A 15334-nucleotide genomic window follows, 5' to 3' on the forward strand; every position below is an offset into this window, starting at 1 on the left:
CCACGTGTGGGACTAATAAAGGTTATCTTATCTTATCTTATCTTACCGTGGTTTATATACTCAAACTGTGCTGCGTTTGTGTTAGATTTTATGGGTGAAGAACAGAAGAGAAAATCACACACACAACAGTGTTGTTGTTGCTCTCTCCTGTTCCTCCTGGAATCAAACTCCACTCTCCTGAAGGGGTGGAGAAGCACCGCCATCCTGAGGTTTCACGTCAGGATCAGCAGGACAAAGACCAGAGACGGAGGCGCGTGGAGCTGTGTGTGGTGTTCAAGTGGATGTCTGCTCTTGTAAGATTTTATATTGGGAAATAAATCTGCATCTTTTTTCATGTATTTTTATTTATTATAGTCACTCCCAGTTCCCTACTTCCTGCATCCTGCACACTTCAGGTCCTGCACCCTGAGATTACAGCCATCATTAATCAGTTTAAGCAGGTAAACTGTGCGATGATGAATGAATGAGGGCCAAGATGAACAGCTGTTACTCCTCCATCATTCATTTTGATGCTCCATCCTCTTTTCTACTTCCATCGACTCTTTGTGTCTCCACTGTTGCTGTCACAGTAGACGTTGGGTCACATTGAGATGGTCTCCCTACATTTCTGGCAGGCTCATCTTTGGTTGGAAGAACATTAAAATGACAAACGTTGAAGCTTCAGCTGGAGGACAAATTGTTATTAAAAGAAATCCAAACATTTGTTCTGATCATTGTGCAGAGAGCACTAACACTTCAGTTCAAAGTCTCTGACTGTGTTGGGATTAAGTTTGAAGACATTAGCAAACGATCACATCAGTTTCGTGTCCAATGGGATAAACCAGCAGCAAAATGAGCCTCTGCGCATCCTTACTGAAGCAGTCAGGGGTCCAATCAGTTCTCTTTGCTGTCCCGTCATTATTTATGAAAGCCACAAACTGTTTATAATAAATCTGCTAAATGTTCCAAAAAGAGTGTACAAACACGTGTTTCTAATTTCTGTCTAAACTCAAAAGCTTTCTTGGATGTCGAGGATGGACAAGAGGAGCGCTTCAGGCTCAGCCATTTACATAATGCAGTCGATTAAAAACAGGCCTTTTCAAACACACATGGTTGGAAGATTACTCAATGTCCCAGAAAGCACAGCACAGAAGCAGGAATATGAAAACCTGGATACAACAGAAGCCTTTTATCCTGACGTGTGTGAACACAGGAGACTTCACATCACAGGAGGAGTGTGGTAACTGTGTAGCAGACATAATTACAATTAACACAATGAGTCCCATTTACTCCAGTTTGTAAGACTCGTCTACTCACAAAGAAATTCCCTACAGGGTGGCAAACTCAAGGTGAAACTCACACATTTTCAGATTCAGTGTGACTCAAGTTTGCTTATCTGTGAATAAATGTTCTTAAACCACAGAAACGAGACATTGTTCTTTCAAACGTTGCTTCATTACAACCATATTTCTGAGTTTTATTCAGCATTAAAAGTAATCCACGCGTGGTAACAGTGCACAGAGTCACTGCCAACAGTTAATTCAGCGTGCCTTCCATTTCAGTGACAACCATCTGTTTTGTTTTTCCCTTGTAACACATTTGTTTGTCATTACCCAGCAAAAAAATCCTGTTTCCAGCACACATGCAGGCAAACGTTCAAACTGCTTTTAGATTACATGTAACATGGTTCATGTGGAAACAAGAAAAGACTGTTACTATTTTATTTTTTTGTAAGATCAAAATTAACATTTCACTCTGAGATCCTCCATAAGCTGCAGACGTGTCCACTTTGTCCTGAACTGAAAGGAGCTGCAGGCTGTTTGCCTCGAAACGTGCACGAGGATACAGACTCATAAGAACCAGACGAGCTGATTGGCTGAACTTAGAACTGTTATTGTCAATGCACAATGAAATTAGGTAAAAAGCTGTAAGATGAGTATTTAAAGAGTTTAGTAATAAAGTAACGAGAATGAAAACAATCCACATTAAAAGTGACTAATAGATGCAGAAAAATCATAAATTTTATTGGGGAAAAAAAACAGCTGCTGCATTCACATGGATACTGTTCTTCACCTTTCATTCCTCCTCACCGTTGTGCATATCAACACTTCCTGTTTCAAATTAAAAGCCCGTGGCGTTTAACTGAAGAGAAAGCGTTCATTTCGATTGCACCTGTGATTAAAACAGAAGTCTGATTTCTGGGTGAGCCTGGCCTCTTGTCTTAAAGTCGCCCCTGTGTACCGCTGCAGTCCAGATTATAGAATATGAAAGAGGAGCCATTTGCTTAAATTGTACTGCTTTTTAAAAAAATACACATCTCCTAGAAGTAAACATGATCAGTGGGATGCTTTTGAGATCCAAATCTCTTCCACAGATCCCACTGTTGATCCACTCGAGGTCTGTAAAGAAACACTGTTGTGGATGCTTATTAGCACCTTTCCAAGCGTAATCCTGCAGCTTATATTTGCTGTCTTTGGCATCTCATATCACAGGAATTTGTTTGATAGGAAAACAGGAATTTCTCGTGGCTGTTTTACTTGAAGGAGTGTCTGCAGAATCCCGTTTCCACAAGCAGCGATGTTAGACGGAGAAATTTAGCAAAAATGTTGAGAATTATTTTTTTAGATTCTTGCTCCACAAACGGAGGATAATCTTTCGCTGCAGGCAAAGCTGCAACAGGCACGATTCCCACAGTCGAGGTGACCTCATCGATTTATGAGGATACGGCCTAAAGTATGTGGACACGTTTTAACATTGGTCTCAGTTTGTGTTTGTGCCTTGAAATGAAATCAAAGTCAGCTCCAGTTAGCGAGGAAGAGCCTGACCCCAATCCCACCCAAACGTTAGCGAGCTGGCGCCTCAAAAAATGCCTGAAAAATGCGCTCAATTTAAAAATGTCCAGACAAAGTGGAACTTCTATTACAACTGTTCACACTGATGTGACTGGAAGCTCCAGTGGAACATCAAAACTGCCCTTGCAGCAAGACTTTTTCCAACTATAAAAGTGCTTTTACCGCACTAGAAAATAATTACAGCAACAATAATTTCATGCATCGTCTTTATAATTTCTAGGTGAGAGCAAAAATACGCTGTTCGTGTCTGAAGAGCTACATGAAATGTGCATGTTCAGTGTGTGATATCAATAAATGCACAAGAGTTGAGGAAACTTTCCTGCTTTACAACAATAAAGAGGAGGCTGCGTTTCCTCCACCCAGTTGTGCTGTAGGAGTGAAGGCGGCTGTTTTCATCCCTCTGCATCAAAGGCTGCTGCTGTCAGACACAGCCAAGCTCGCAGAGATATCTGAGGAGTCCTTTTGCATCAGTGCCTAGAAGCACGGTTTGTGCACTGGGAGGGAGGAGGGCTGGTAGTGGAGCAGCTCGTGAGCTTCTCAGGCAGGTCACTGCGGTTTGAGTTGGGAGGAGGCTTTTTCTTTTATTCACATTTTACTTTCACTTGCTGGAAAAGATTGTGTGGGGGATGAAATATGTCCAATCATAACATTAACTGAAGCTTAATAATACCCAGTGTTTTTAAATCTGACACGAAGGGCTGGTCTTTATATGCATCCCTTTGTCAAAGGTTTGGACCAAAGCATGGCGACGATGTGGTGTGTTAAGGCGGCTACGCTTAAACACTCTCAGTAAATTTCTTCTTCACTCACCTTTTTAACTCACGATGTGTTTATACACCTCTCTGCATTTAATCGTTAGTTATTCTTAATCTCAGCTCTCTACCACAGCATGTATTTTGTCCTGTCTCCCTCCCCTCAACCAATCACAGCAGATGGCCCCGCCCCTCCCTGAGCCTGGTTCTGCCGGAGGTTTCTTCCTGTTAAAAGGGAGTTTTTCCTTCCCACTGTCACCAAAGCTCCTGCTCATAGGAGCTCATCTGAGCTGGGCTTTTCTCTGTACATATATATATATTTTCCTGGTATGTGATGTGGAATCGAGTGATTTTAGGGGTGAGGGAGGGAGTCTGAGAAAAGCAGAACTGCTGCCACAGTTTTAAGGTGAACGGCATGTTTTCGTTAAAGCACACTTTCAGGTACGTGCTCTGTTGTTTGCCGTGTCAGCGTTACCACATCAGCAGTGGAGTGCAAACATGAACTGAACCGTGTCAAAAAGGCAGTGTGCCTGATACAGGCACAACACTTGTGTAACGGTATTCAACGCACCATTGCTTCTGTTAGTGAGGTGATGCAGCTGGGCTGGAAAGCAGTGCAGGAGGAAGTGGCTGACATGGAGCCACAAACAAAAATAAACAAACAAAGAGGAAAAAAACAAACAAAGAGAAAAAAAACTGACTGACTAATCATCACAAAGCAAGTCCCACTGAGCTCGCTTTGACTTTCTGTACACAAGTGCTGTGAATTAAAGAAAAACTGGTCTTTACAGCCCGACTCTCACACCTCAGCAGGAAATAAAGGTGCTGAAAGAACCAGCACCTAACCACACACACTGTGAGGAGGACTGCGACCAACACAAACCATAAGCTTCGCCTTTCACCTTTCACTCTTTGTACCTGTGCAGCCCATTTACAGTGGGCGCTGATTTATTTGAAGTTGCCTGCAGGAAATCCAGCACCTTGGCTCCTGGTGCAAGTTCACACAAAACAACTTTTCAACATCACGTAAAATACAAAGCTAACAAATAAATAAATAAATGGCTGCACGCCATCAGCATCCAGCACGGCGAACAGACGGCTACCTCGCCTTCTGCAACATCAGAACTAAAAAGTAACAAAAGTCGAAATTTTAACCTTTGAGACGTGAATGTTTCTAAGATGATGCGCATGGATCCAGTGAGAATCCTGTGCTTTTAAAGACAAATACATTAAAACCTACAAGATAACACGCCTGAAAGCTGCGAGTTAACCTCCCGCTGAGCAGGATGTGCCTTGGAAAGCATCGTCACAGCAGCAACAGAAAGAACAACCTACACATCCGCCATCATCATCAACAGTCCTCGGGTTACAGGACATGACACAGACTAGATGGCTTCAAAGTAAGAAATCCAATCAACACCAAAATATCCCGTGATGGGAACCCAGCCAAGAACAACACAGCTCTGCGTACAGTGCAAATAATCTCCTACAGCAGCGGTCCCCAACCCCCGGGCCTCGGACCGGTCCGTGAGTCGTTTGGTACCGGGCCGCGAGAGTTGAGGCTCAGCTGTGAAATGTCTGGTTTTCAGCGTTATTTTGTTATCGTTTTTATCTCTGTTTTCCTGGGTCTTTTCACGTGTTATGAATAAATCTTCTTTTTTTCGGTACCAGTACTACTTTTATTTTGTTGTATTTATCCGCGACACCTTAAAGGCCGGTCCATGAAAATAACGTCGGGCATAAACCGGTCCGTGGTGCAAATAAGGTTGGAGACCGCTGTCCTACGGCACCTCCGAGGCTCAGCGTTAACCCTTTACTGTCATCTGATATTTCTCATTCCTGTGATGTGTGTGAGACAAAGCAGCGCACAAGTGCTTCACTTAAACGGCTCCTGGAGCCGGCAAACTCTTACATCACAAAGTGCTGGTTTGGTTGATCATATTGACTGAGATAAATAAAGTATATCTAGTAGCTCACTGTCAGCTGAATATTTTTTTGCAGGTGTTAAAGCACCAACAGTTAGGTTGAGATGTATTCCTGCCATAGAATGGGTCTAATATTACCGACATGCTATTATACAGTCCCCATCAAACGTTTCAGACTATCCATTCAGTTTAAGTGTTGTTTTTAATAAACTGCATGCTCAAAAAATGCTTCGTTTCTCTCCCATGTCTTCTTGTTGCCTGTTGAAGCTCTACTAGAAACCTTGTTACGATCCAACCATGCAAAATATATATAGTATACAGTCCCCATCAAAAGTTTACGACGACTTTAGCCGCTGTTTAAGTGAAACATATCATAGCTGTTGAATTTGTTTTGTTGTTTTTTGTAACAAAGTAGCCGATTGATCGTGTTGATGATTTCATTATCGGTGCTTCACACCAGTTTGACGTCAGGACTCGGACGCTGTGACGGGATCAGAATCACCATCTTTCATCATGTCTGCGCGTTTCTACAATGAAGCGACCAGATGAGGCCTCGCCACGCCACCTCCCTCGTGCCTTCCTGTCTGTTAGGAAGAATTTCATAATAAACAAGATGCAGCACGTGTAAATAATGGTGCCAGGGCTCAGCTAAGCGATGGGGTACTGTGGCCTTTAAATTACTATAAATGTACTAAAGAAGCATGTTTACTGTGGAGCAGCAGCAGATCTCTTTCGCATGTAGCCACTGCATGAAGTGATCAGTAAGATCAGCCTGTGCTGATCAGCCTGTGCTGATCAGCCTGTGCTCGCGTCCACTCGCTGTTTTCCAAACGTCTTCCTCCCAGTTGAATTCTCGCTGTCTCTACGGGTCTGACAAAGAGCTTTCACCCACTGCTCTCAATTTAGATTTAAATGAGCATCTGGAATATTTATTTAATCCATTTATATTTAGTAGTTCTGGTATCCCACATACTCAATATTTTATAAATATCATAAATAAGTAATGTGAAATATGTAAATGGGGGAAATTGGTATAAATGCAGCAACGTGTTTAAATGAAACTAGTGAAATTAATTTAATTTGTACTGCTTGAATTTATTTTATTGCATTATGTGGATATTTTTAATATTTTTAACACTTCACAGAGACCAGAGAAAATTCAGCACCTCAAATAGTTGATTTAGTAGTGCTGTGATCACAGTTATGCTTTGTTTCGCATTAATGTGGATCAGCGATGTGGTTTGTAGTGTTTGTGTGGAGGAGCTCGCCGCCATCATCGGCCGGCGTTCAAATGTTCATTAAATTCTCTCAGTCTGCGGCGATCGAGGCACAAGATCAGCTTTTCGTAGTTACACTTTCTGCAGATTTATTCCATTTTAACTTAAAATTATCACCGATTTTGCTACACAATTTTATTCATCTAACTCTTTAATGAGCCGCTCAGTTTAAGTACTGCCGTCTTTACATGAGGTGATGAAATAACACACTTTCTTCACATAAAGTCAGTTTTTCAGGATTTACATAGTAAATCATTGAAAACATTAAATGACTGTTAGAGTTTTGCAGGACGTTTGTTTCATATTTCTGGACCTGTTCTCTCAGCACAGCTCACAGCTGTCACAGATGTTTTCCTTTGTCCTTCTTTTCTTTGATTTGTTAGAAATTAATTCCTTAAATGAGACAAATCAGATAATGGGATCATGCCTCTGTCCTCTGCCACTAAAGAATGAGACCACCTGATGAACCGACCTCTGATAACGTCTCTCAGCTTTCTTACTGAGAGCGCTGGTGCTTATCAGCACAATCAGTCTCTCGTGTTTTCTTAAAGAACATCTGTTATCTGTTTCAAAGCAGGCAAAGAGCCAAGACAGAGCTTTATCCCACAGTACCAACTCTCTCAGCTGATGCTAAACTAACTCGAGCCCCGTTTGGATGGGATTAGCATTACTGAGGGAGGTGAGGATGAAATTTACTCTGCTTCTTGGTAATCTACCCTGTGACTACACACGACGTGATAACCATCGGAAAATTAGTTGACAGTCAAAAACTCTCCATTGAATTATCTCACAGTCAAGCTCACAGATGTCTATGAAACAGATTTTATTATATATACACATATTAAATGAATTAATGGGGTTTTGTGTTTTAGATCCGCACTCGTCCATCCATCCATGATCCAAGCTGTCACAGCCTGTTAATCACTAACGACAACATTCGAACTCCACCTAATTTTACAGTCATGGATGAATAATTTTAGTTATTTATTTACCTCATTATTATTTTTTGTGCATTTTTTACTTTCTATTACTGAATTACATCAGAAATAATAGTTATGGCCTCCGCACCAGAGGCCATAACTATTGCTCAAACTTCCAGGTGAATAAATATCCCTACATGGCAGCTTGCTAGCGCGGGGAAATGGAAACAAAATTGTAGTTAAGGAACTTTAAATTGAGCAACTATTTGCCTGCAACATACTCCGCTCTTTCTTCAGGGTGGCTTTTATCATCAGTTTTTAGTATGCAGGGGCATGAAAGCAGAGAAAATGAATTTTAGAGCAGCAATCAGGACAAATGCATCCACTGGCACACCGACGTGTGGAGAAAAGGCAAAAGAAATGCAACACTAAGCACGTCTGTCACAATTCAGATCTCATAATGTAAGCACAAACTGACGCGGGCTCACGAACACAGTGTGCGCATGACTTAAACACAGTATCTCAGCTCTGTTTACCCACAGCCAGAGGGAGAGGACTCTGCTCCCCCCGAGTCAGTCATCACCCTGCTCCATACTTTTAAGCCCTTTTTAAAAATTGCAGGTGAAGCGATTCTATGTTTTAATATAGACTTTGTTGTTCCTAAACACACGGTGAGTCACTGGCTTCATCACCCTTCCTGAGCACGGTTCTCCTTCACAGTCCAAGTGATGCATTACATTTTCCAACAGTGGCAACAATGACATTTATTCGGTATAAATAGAGGGTAAAATTTGCATTTACAGCTCCCTGTTGCAGTTTGGAGCATTAATAACAACAGTTAGAGCAACAACAGTCAGAGTAGCAGTAAAAGCAGCAGCAGCACAGGGAACGAAATCTAATTACCGTAATTGTCGGGCTATAAGCCGCTACTTTTTGCACGAGCTTTGAACCCTGCGGCTTTTAGTCAGGTGCGGCTTTTCTCTGGATTGTCCATGATTTTTGTGATATCGTAAGACGATTTGTTTTGTTTGTTCCGCTGTTGTACGGCACTACGTTGCCTGGCGGAAGGGCATGTGATCAGACACACAGTATCGGGGTTCAAGAGTGGTATGTTGGTCACATGTCCATCCGCCAGGCAACATAGTGCCGTACAAGTAGCGCGAAAAACAAACTTCAAAGTAGCGCTATGCGTTCAGCTGGAGGCGTGGATGACGAGCGGCGATAAACTTGCGAAAAGCAAGTTATGCTCAACTCCACCGGTGGATTCTGACAGCGTGGAAAAGTGTGGAAACATCCACGATCACCAACGGATTTCGAAGGGCTGGACTGCTGCATGATGGAGAGGAGGACACCGCCACGGCCCTTCTGAGGGTGTTCGACTCTGACACTGACAATGAGGATTTCTTTGGTTTTGAAAGTGACAACGAAGGAGAGAAGCGGAGAGTGGATGACGAAGCCACCCTGAGCCTGTTCGTTTCCGACATTGGAGAAGAGGACTTTGGTGGTTTTAGTGCGCAGGAAGATGGTGATGAATGACTGACTTTTCTTCTTGTTAAAGCCGTGTCACTTCATATACCTAAAAAGTTATGCAAATATGTACCCGTAACTTGTTTTTCAAAATATTAATGACAGGGGTGTGTCTCCAAACAGCCATCTCTTTCCTGACAATTCCCTTTGTGCATATTCTCTTACATATGATGAGTCAACATTGAAACACCTGCGGCTTTTAGTCAGGTGCGGCTAATGTATGTACAAAACTGGATTTTCCCCTGATTTTAGCTTGTGCGGCTAATATTCAGGTGCGCTTTGTAGTCCGGGAAATACGGTAACTGCTTTCACTGATAACTACGAATAAATGCTGAAATGTTAACAAGTGACCTAAACTCCTGTTGCCAACATTTACATTTTTCATCAATATCAACATTCATTTTTTTAATGTTTTTTTTGTGTGTGTCATTTTCATATCTCTAAAAAGTTGCTGCTGTTGTATTTGTGTGAGGCACACGATGAAGTCTGGACTCTTCACAGATGTAAATGTCAGTTTTTGCTTTTTAGACTATTTGGGCTGGACACAAGTAGTTAACAAAAAGATTTAATTATACGGAGAAGCTTCACAGCAAACCCTCCGCAGTGACCTCACAGGAGTGTCACACCATTAGTTGATAAGTAAGAGAATACAGCAGGAACCGTGGTCGTGCCTCCTACCTTGTAGCTGGTAATCCACAGAGATGTCCAAGGGAGTCTGCAGCAGAGCTGACCTGCGGTAAACCACGTGGACCCTGCCCTGGTCCTCCAGCTCCTGAGTGCCTTTCTCCAGCGGCTCGATGAAGTACTCATCCGATTCGGTGCGAATCATCCCAGCCTGCAACAGGTTAGCAGGTCAGTGACTGTGTAGAACGTGTGCATTAGCATGTTTCATTACTGCGAGCGAGCGTGGATAGACCCAGAAACCTCATTGCTCTGATAGCATTCGTTTTATTAAGAGACAATTAAAATCTTCATGCCCCACAAAATCCCCCATCATGTATTAATAATGTAGAAACTTTGTGACAGTGTTTTCATGTAATTGTAAATTAATGCCTCAGTCTTTAAAATCCAACTAGAACATCTGCTGAACGCCAAATGCCCCCAATTTGTTTCCTCTCCCACGTATAGACACAGAAAGACGACACCAGAATGTCCTACTGAACAATATTAAAATTAGAAAAATGCATAAAATATAGGATACAATACAAAGCAAAGGCAGACGCACTAATGTAATATTTAGTAATTTATTCAAGAGAGAATCTGGGCCTCTCATTAACTGCTTGGCATGTGCAGGACTCTTTTTCTTTGCCATTATTAGATATTGTTGTGACTCTTTCTTCAGCTTTCTGTTTGCAATTATCACCTTGTTACCCAACAAAGGCTGGTGGTGGTCCTGCAGCGCGCTGCATCGTTAGTAACACATTGGCACAAAATTGCTTTGTGATGGCTACCTGCCAACCTCAGATTTCCTGCAATAAGAAGCCAGTCATGTCTGTAGTTTATGGCGGATATGAGGGGTCACGCTGTCCGGCTAACGCAATAATGCCCAAACAGACCGAATGTGCAACCCATCAAGACCAAATGATGGTCTGAAAAAGGTGTTACACGCTGACACAATAAGGTCAATGCTAAACAACCTAAAACCACTTTACAGCTGTTTCCTTAAAATGATGCTTTCTGGAATGCAAAATTATTCATCTAGATTATAAGATGAAAAAAACAAGGTCCCAGATTCTGGCTTCACAATCCTTAAAAATAAAAAAAGAAAGGCTTGAAATGTTTCATGTTACCTGTAACAAATAGAAAACACATCACAGTTTTATCCTTTGAATTAAAATGCAAAGCAGCAACTTTTCCAGGCAGCAGTAACGTATCTTTGGCACCATGTTTCCATGTGTCACGCGCCCTCCCTGACAAGCACACATGTGCAGTGGAGAAAGCAGAGAGAGCAGCAGCAACAACACAATATGACATTAGTTTGTTAAGAGCACGAAGCGAGCAGCTGGGGTGGAGGTGGGCTGCAAACTGGCTTACAGGGGTGCAGCAAATGTGAGTAGGCTAACTAATGCTACGCTCGGTTTGCTATGCTCCAAAACTACAGTCAGCCATATGAGAGTGTGTGACATTTTAAGTGAGCGCACACATGCTGTACACACAGTATGCAGACACACTGTGTTAGCGCTCAGTCGATCGGTCCTGCTGCGCTGAAACTCCTGGCAGGACTAAACTCCCTCTGGCCTCTTCACCAACAGTCTGGTGGACTGTGTGCTAATGTTGTTAGCGACCAACCCTCACTCTCAACTCATTTCCCATTTACTGAGACCCCAATCGGCTGGCACTCTACGTCCTCCTTTACACAAACGACTGGATGGATCCCAAATTAAATTCTTAGTTAAATTTAAATGCAGCATCGATACTGTGTGACTGCGTAAGCGTCCCAGCTGAAAGTCTAAACCAATAAACTGAATATTCGTATCTGAAGTGCTGCAAGTGAAATGAAATGAAAACGTCTGGCAGTCACATGACGTCTGGGGGAGAAGCTCAGCGCTGTTTAATGCAAGTTTACTTCTGGCAACAGAATAAGATTCATATGATTACGTACAATAAACCAGGTTATGATGCAGAAACGTGTCACGTATGAACCGGCTCATTTAATTGGCCATCTGTGATTATAAGAGCAAAAATACTGAAATACGATAAACGTGCGAGTGTGTTGGTTTTACTGCGTGACAGAGCTCAGACGGGAAAAAAACCTCCTTAGTTATCTTTAGAGAAACGGCGAGGTGGAGGTTAAACTCACTCATCGTGCCGTATAAACCGACTCTTTGCCTGATTCGGGGCCATTTGGCGTCACAGTGTTAAAACGCTGCAGCTTATACGGAAAACACAGTCAGTGTTTCAAAAGATGACGAGGGTTTTTATGACATCTCCCATAGAAATGTGGTGTCTGGACATTTCTGCAAGGACAAATCTAAAGTTTGCACAGATGTATAAACACTCAAACAAGAGAAGAAGAAAGAGCGAGCCAAAAACAAACGACAGTGTGCGCAGGTTACCGAGGAAACTCTGTTCACCATTTCTGACTTCACTTGTCTAATCGGACACTAACAAATAAGATAAATTACCGCTCGTTGAGTAGCAGACACAGACGTGCAGAAAGGATTTTTAAAACTGCATCAGTGTTTATGTGATCCCAACAAAGCAAAACTATCACACGCAGAAGATAAACGCTCTTCACAGTCAAGTGAACTCTAGAGGACAGCTGCAAATGGAAAGAAGAAGAAAAATCCAGCGATTCCTGACGCGTCATCCTTATCAAAGAGAGTAAGTAACACGGTGGAGCCTGTAAGATAAAACCTCTTACATCAGACGAATGTTACAGACGTGCTCCACTGCCGTCTGTTTGAAAAGTTTACGTTTTTCTGCTCACTTGAACACGCTTTCTCCTCAGCTTATTTATCGCGCACCTGCAGGCGCCTGCTTGCAAACACAGATTCTAAATATTCTGTAGGTCAGCGTGCATTATCAGGCCGGAGTGCGGTTGGCCTGCTCTTCACCAAATCCTCACAGCAACTGGCATCCTGTGACCAAGTCAGCACATTTTCCGCCATGATTTATTCCTGACAGAACCGAGAACCACCTCGTCATCTTTATTTACTCTGCGCTCATCCACCACTCTGAATCCTCAGCTCGAAGCCAAAGAGGCTGCAATCTTGACAGTAACTGAGCCCGCGGGCATATCTTGAACTAAAGTGAGATTCATGCACCGTAGCTCTTTCTTATTTACCAACGGCAGGTGAAAGCCGAGGATGAAAGATGGCCGAACATCTCAGAATGTACGGGGCTCGGATACCGAGAGCCCTTTCCATCTGTGAGGTTCTTTAAGGGTCTCCGACAGGTCACGCTCCTCTATTTAAGCTCAGCCGAGCAGAGGCTGAGCTTAAATAGAATCTCTGCTCTCATAATAAATTGAGGTGCCTTTTAAAGGTGAAGCTGGAGGATCGTGCTAACAAACTGACTGACAGATAATTTGATAAAAGCTGTTTTTCTATCAAGAGAAGCCATTCAAGTCTGACCACTTATGAAGTATTTCAGCAGCTGAAAATGCCACCTTCTTATTCAGACACCGCAGAGCAAACAATACAAACCGAAATCACAGAGGGGCGTGTGTAATTAGACCGGGTGCTGACATTTGAATCGTTTTAATTTTTGATTAAAGCTGCGCTTAAGAACAACACTCCACAGGGGAGCGTTCGAAGGATCTCAAAGAAACTAAAGCTTGAAAGAAAACAACAGTGACCGTGTGAGCTTTTACTTAACAACAGCTTTTTTTGATAAACTAGTTTCCATCTCAACTCTGTCCTGTTGTCTCCATCGCTTCTAAACCTATTTATCTAAGAACAGGCAGAAGTGAAGCAGAGAGAAGAGAGCGGCTCGTTGAATCCTACCACGCTTTAATGTAAACACTCAGAAACAGATATCTACCAGAAACACGCTCACTGCATCTTGAAGCTACAATCCTGCCTCGACACAGTGAGTAACGTGTTTTAGCGATCCACGCCGACCACAGGAAGTGCCCAGCTCTCTGGTTTGAATTGAGGAATAAGCAGTTGGATATATATGCTGCTGTCCTGAGATTAAATTGACATCTATCCCTGAAAAGCAGAGAAATTGCAGAAAAACGCACCTCTTTTCATGCTTTTTCATCCAAACACTGAAAACAGAACAGTTCTGAAATGAATTTAAGCTTTGTGCAAATTTCTATCTTCTTTCTGGCAAGGATGAGCTCGGAGAAGCGGTGATGCATTCAGGAAAGGTAAATTAGAAATCATAGCACGCTGAATGTGTCTCGAACAAATCTGTCCTTCCATTTTCTTCTGCTTATTCAATTCAAGGTAGCTGGAAGCGGGGGTGGTGGGGATGGTGGGGGGAGGTTGGCAGAGCCTTGCAGGGCTGCTGTAACAAATACTTTTAAACTAAACTCCATTACAGTGATGCCATCTCCTCTAACACTGCTGCACAGCCAGCCGAGCCGTCTAATGAGTCTTATATACAAAACACAGGTCACAGGGGAACGAGACAGAAGAGCGGGGCGTTTTTAGGCTTATGGGCATTAAATGCATGTTGAGGCAGATATTATTAGAAGGAAATTAAATTCTAGTTTGAGTCCATTACTGCCTGGTTTGCATAACTACCCAGGGCTGGACTGCCGACGCACTTTTTGGCCGATGGGCCATCCTGAAGGGTCAGACGTCTTAACGTGACGGAGCCTCTGCCTACCTTCGCTGAGCGATCACAGTGGGACGTCTAGACCAAAAACACCAGGGCTGATGTTTGTCCCAGTCCAGCCCTGGGTGTGTTTTCTCACATTAAAAAAACACTGCAAGCTTCCAGTGCTGCCCCTCGGCCTCCTGGTTGACACACCGATGGTATCAGTTTGAAATCCTACATCGCCTTGTTCTCAGGTTCACATTCACATGATGAAAATATAATCTGGGATTCAAACTCATCAGATCTGTAGTAGTTCCACCTGCAGCATCAATCTGAAGCTCCTGGATCGTCTATTTCCAGAGTTATCACATTCATAAACTTAGGCTCCATGCCACCCACCCATCTTCTTGCCCGGCGGGGTGACTACTGTACCCCATCAGCCTCTTACAGCTGGGGGGCAAAAGCACATATTGTGTGCCACCTGCCAGCTTGTTGTCATGTTGTCATTGAACCACAGCATTCGCTTTAAGCTCAACGTGGCCTTAAGAGACACGCAGACCTTTCTGAACAAAAGGCACAGAGAGCAGTGTCTCATATGTACGGGTGTGTTTTTTAAAGACATAGGTGGCTGTACGTGAAAGGATTAAAGACACGCTGCAGTGTTTCTTTTCACCTGCAGGAGCACTACGGCGTCTTTTCATTTATTTTATCGTCTCAGACACGAGGATGCCAGTGAGAGCTTCGGCATTCAGATAACAAAAGTCATTGAATAAGCTCGTAAACATGGATTCTGAATGTTTATTTGAGAGCAGAAATGTGGAGTTCCTATGCCAGCTGAAACACTGGCCCTAGGGTCCCTCTCGAGTTGGACGCATGCACAAAACACCTCAT

General features: G+C 42.9%; 1 protein-coding gene across 1 annotated transcript in view; it reads right to left on the reverse strand.

Annotated features, from left to right (window-relative positions):
• The window catches only part of adamts3 (ADAM metallopeptidase with thrombospondin type 1 motif, 3), a 149907-nt gene that overhangs the window by 107931 nt on the left and 26642 nt on the right, over positions 1 to 15334 (reverse strand). The window contains exon 4 of the mRNA XM_080892892.1: positions 9911 to 10067. Coding sequence (XP_080749018.1) covers positions 9911 to 10067 — 157 coding nt within the window. The remainder of the gene's footprint in view (positions 1 to 9910; positions 10068 to 15334) is intronic.

This window comes from Rhamphochromis sp. 'chilingali' (genome assembly GCF_963969265.1).
Source record: "Rhamphochromis sp. 'chilingali' genome assembly, chromosome: 10".
Taxonomy (NCBI): domain Eukaryota; kingdom Metazoa; phylum Chordata; class Actinopteri; order Cichliformes; family Cichlidae; genus Rhamphochromis; species Rhamphochromis sp. 'chilingali'.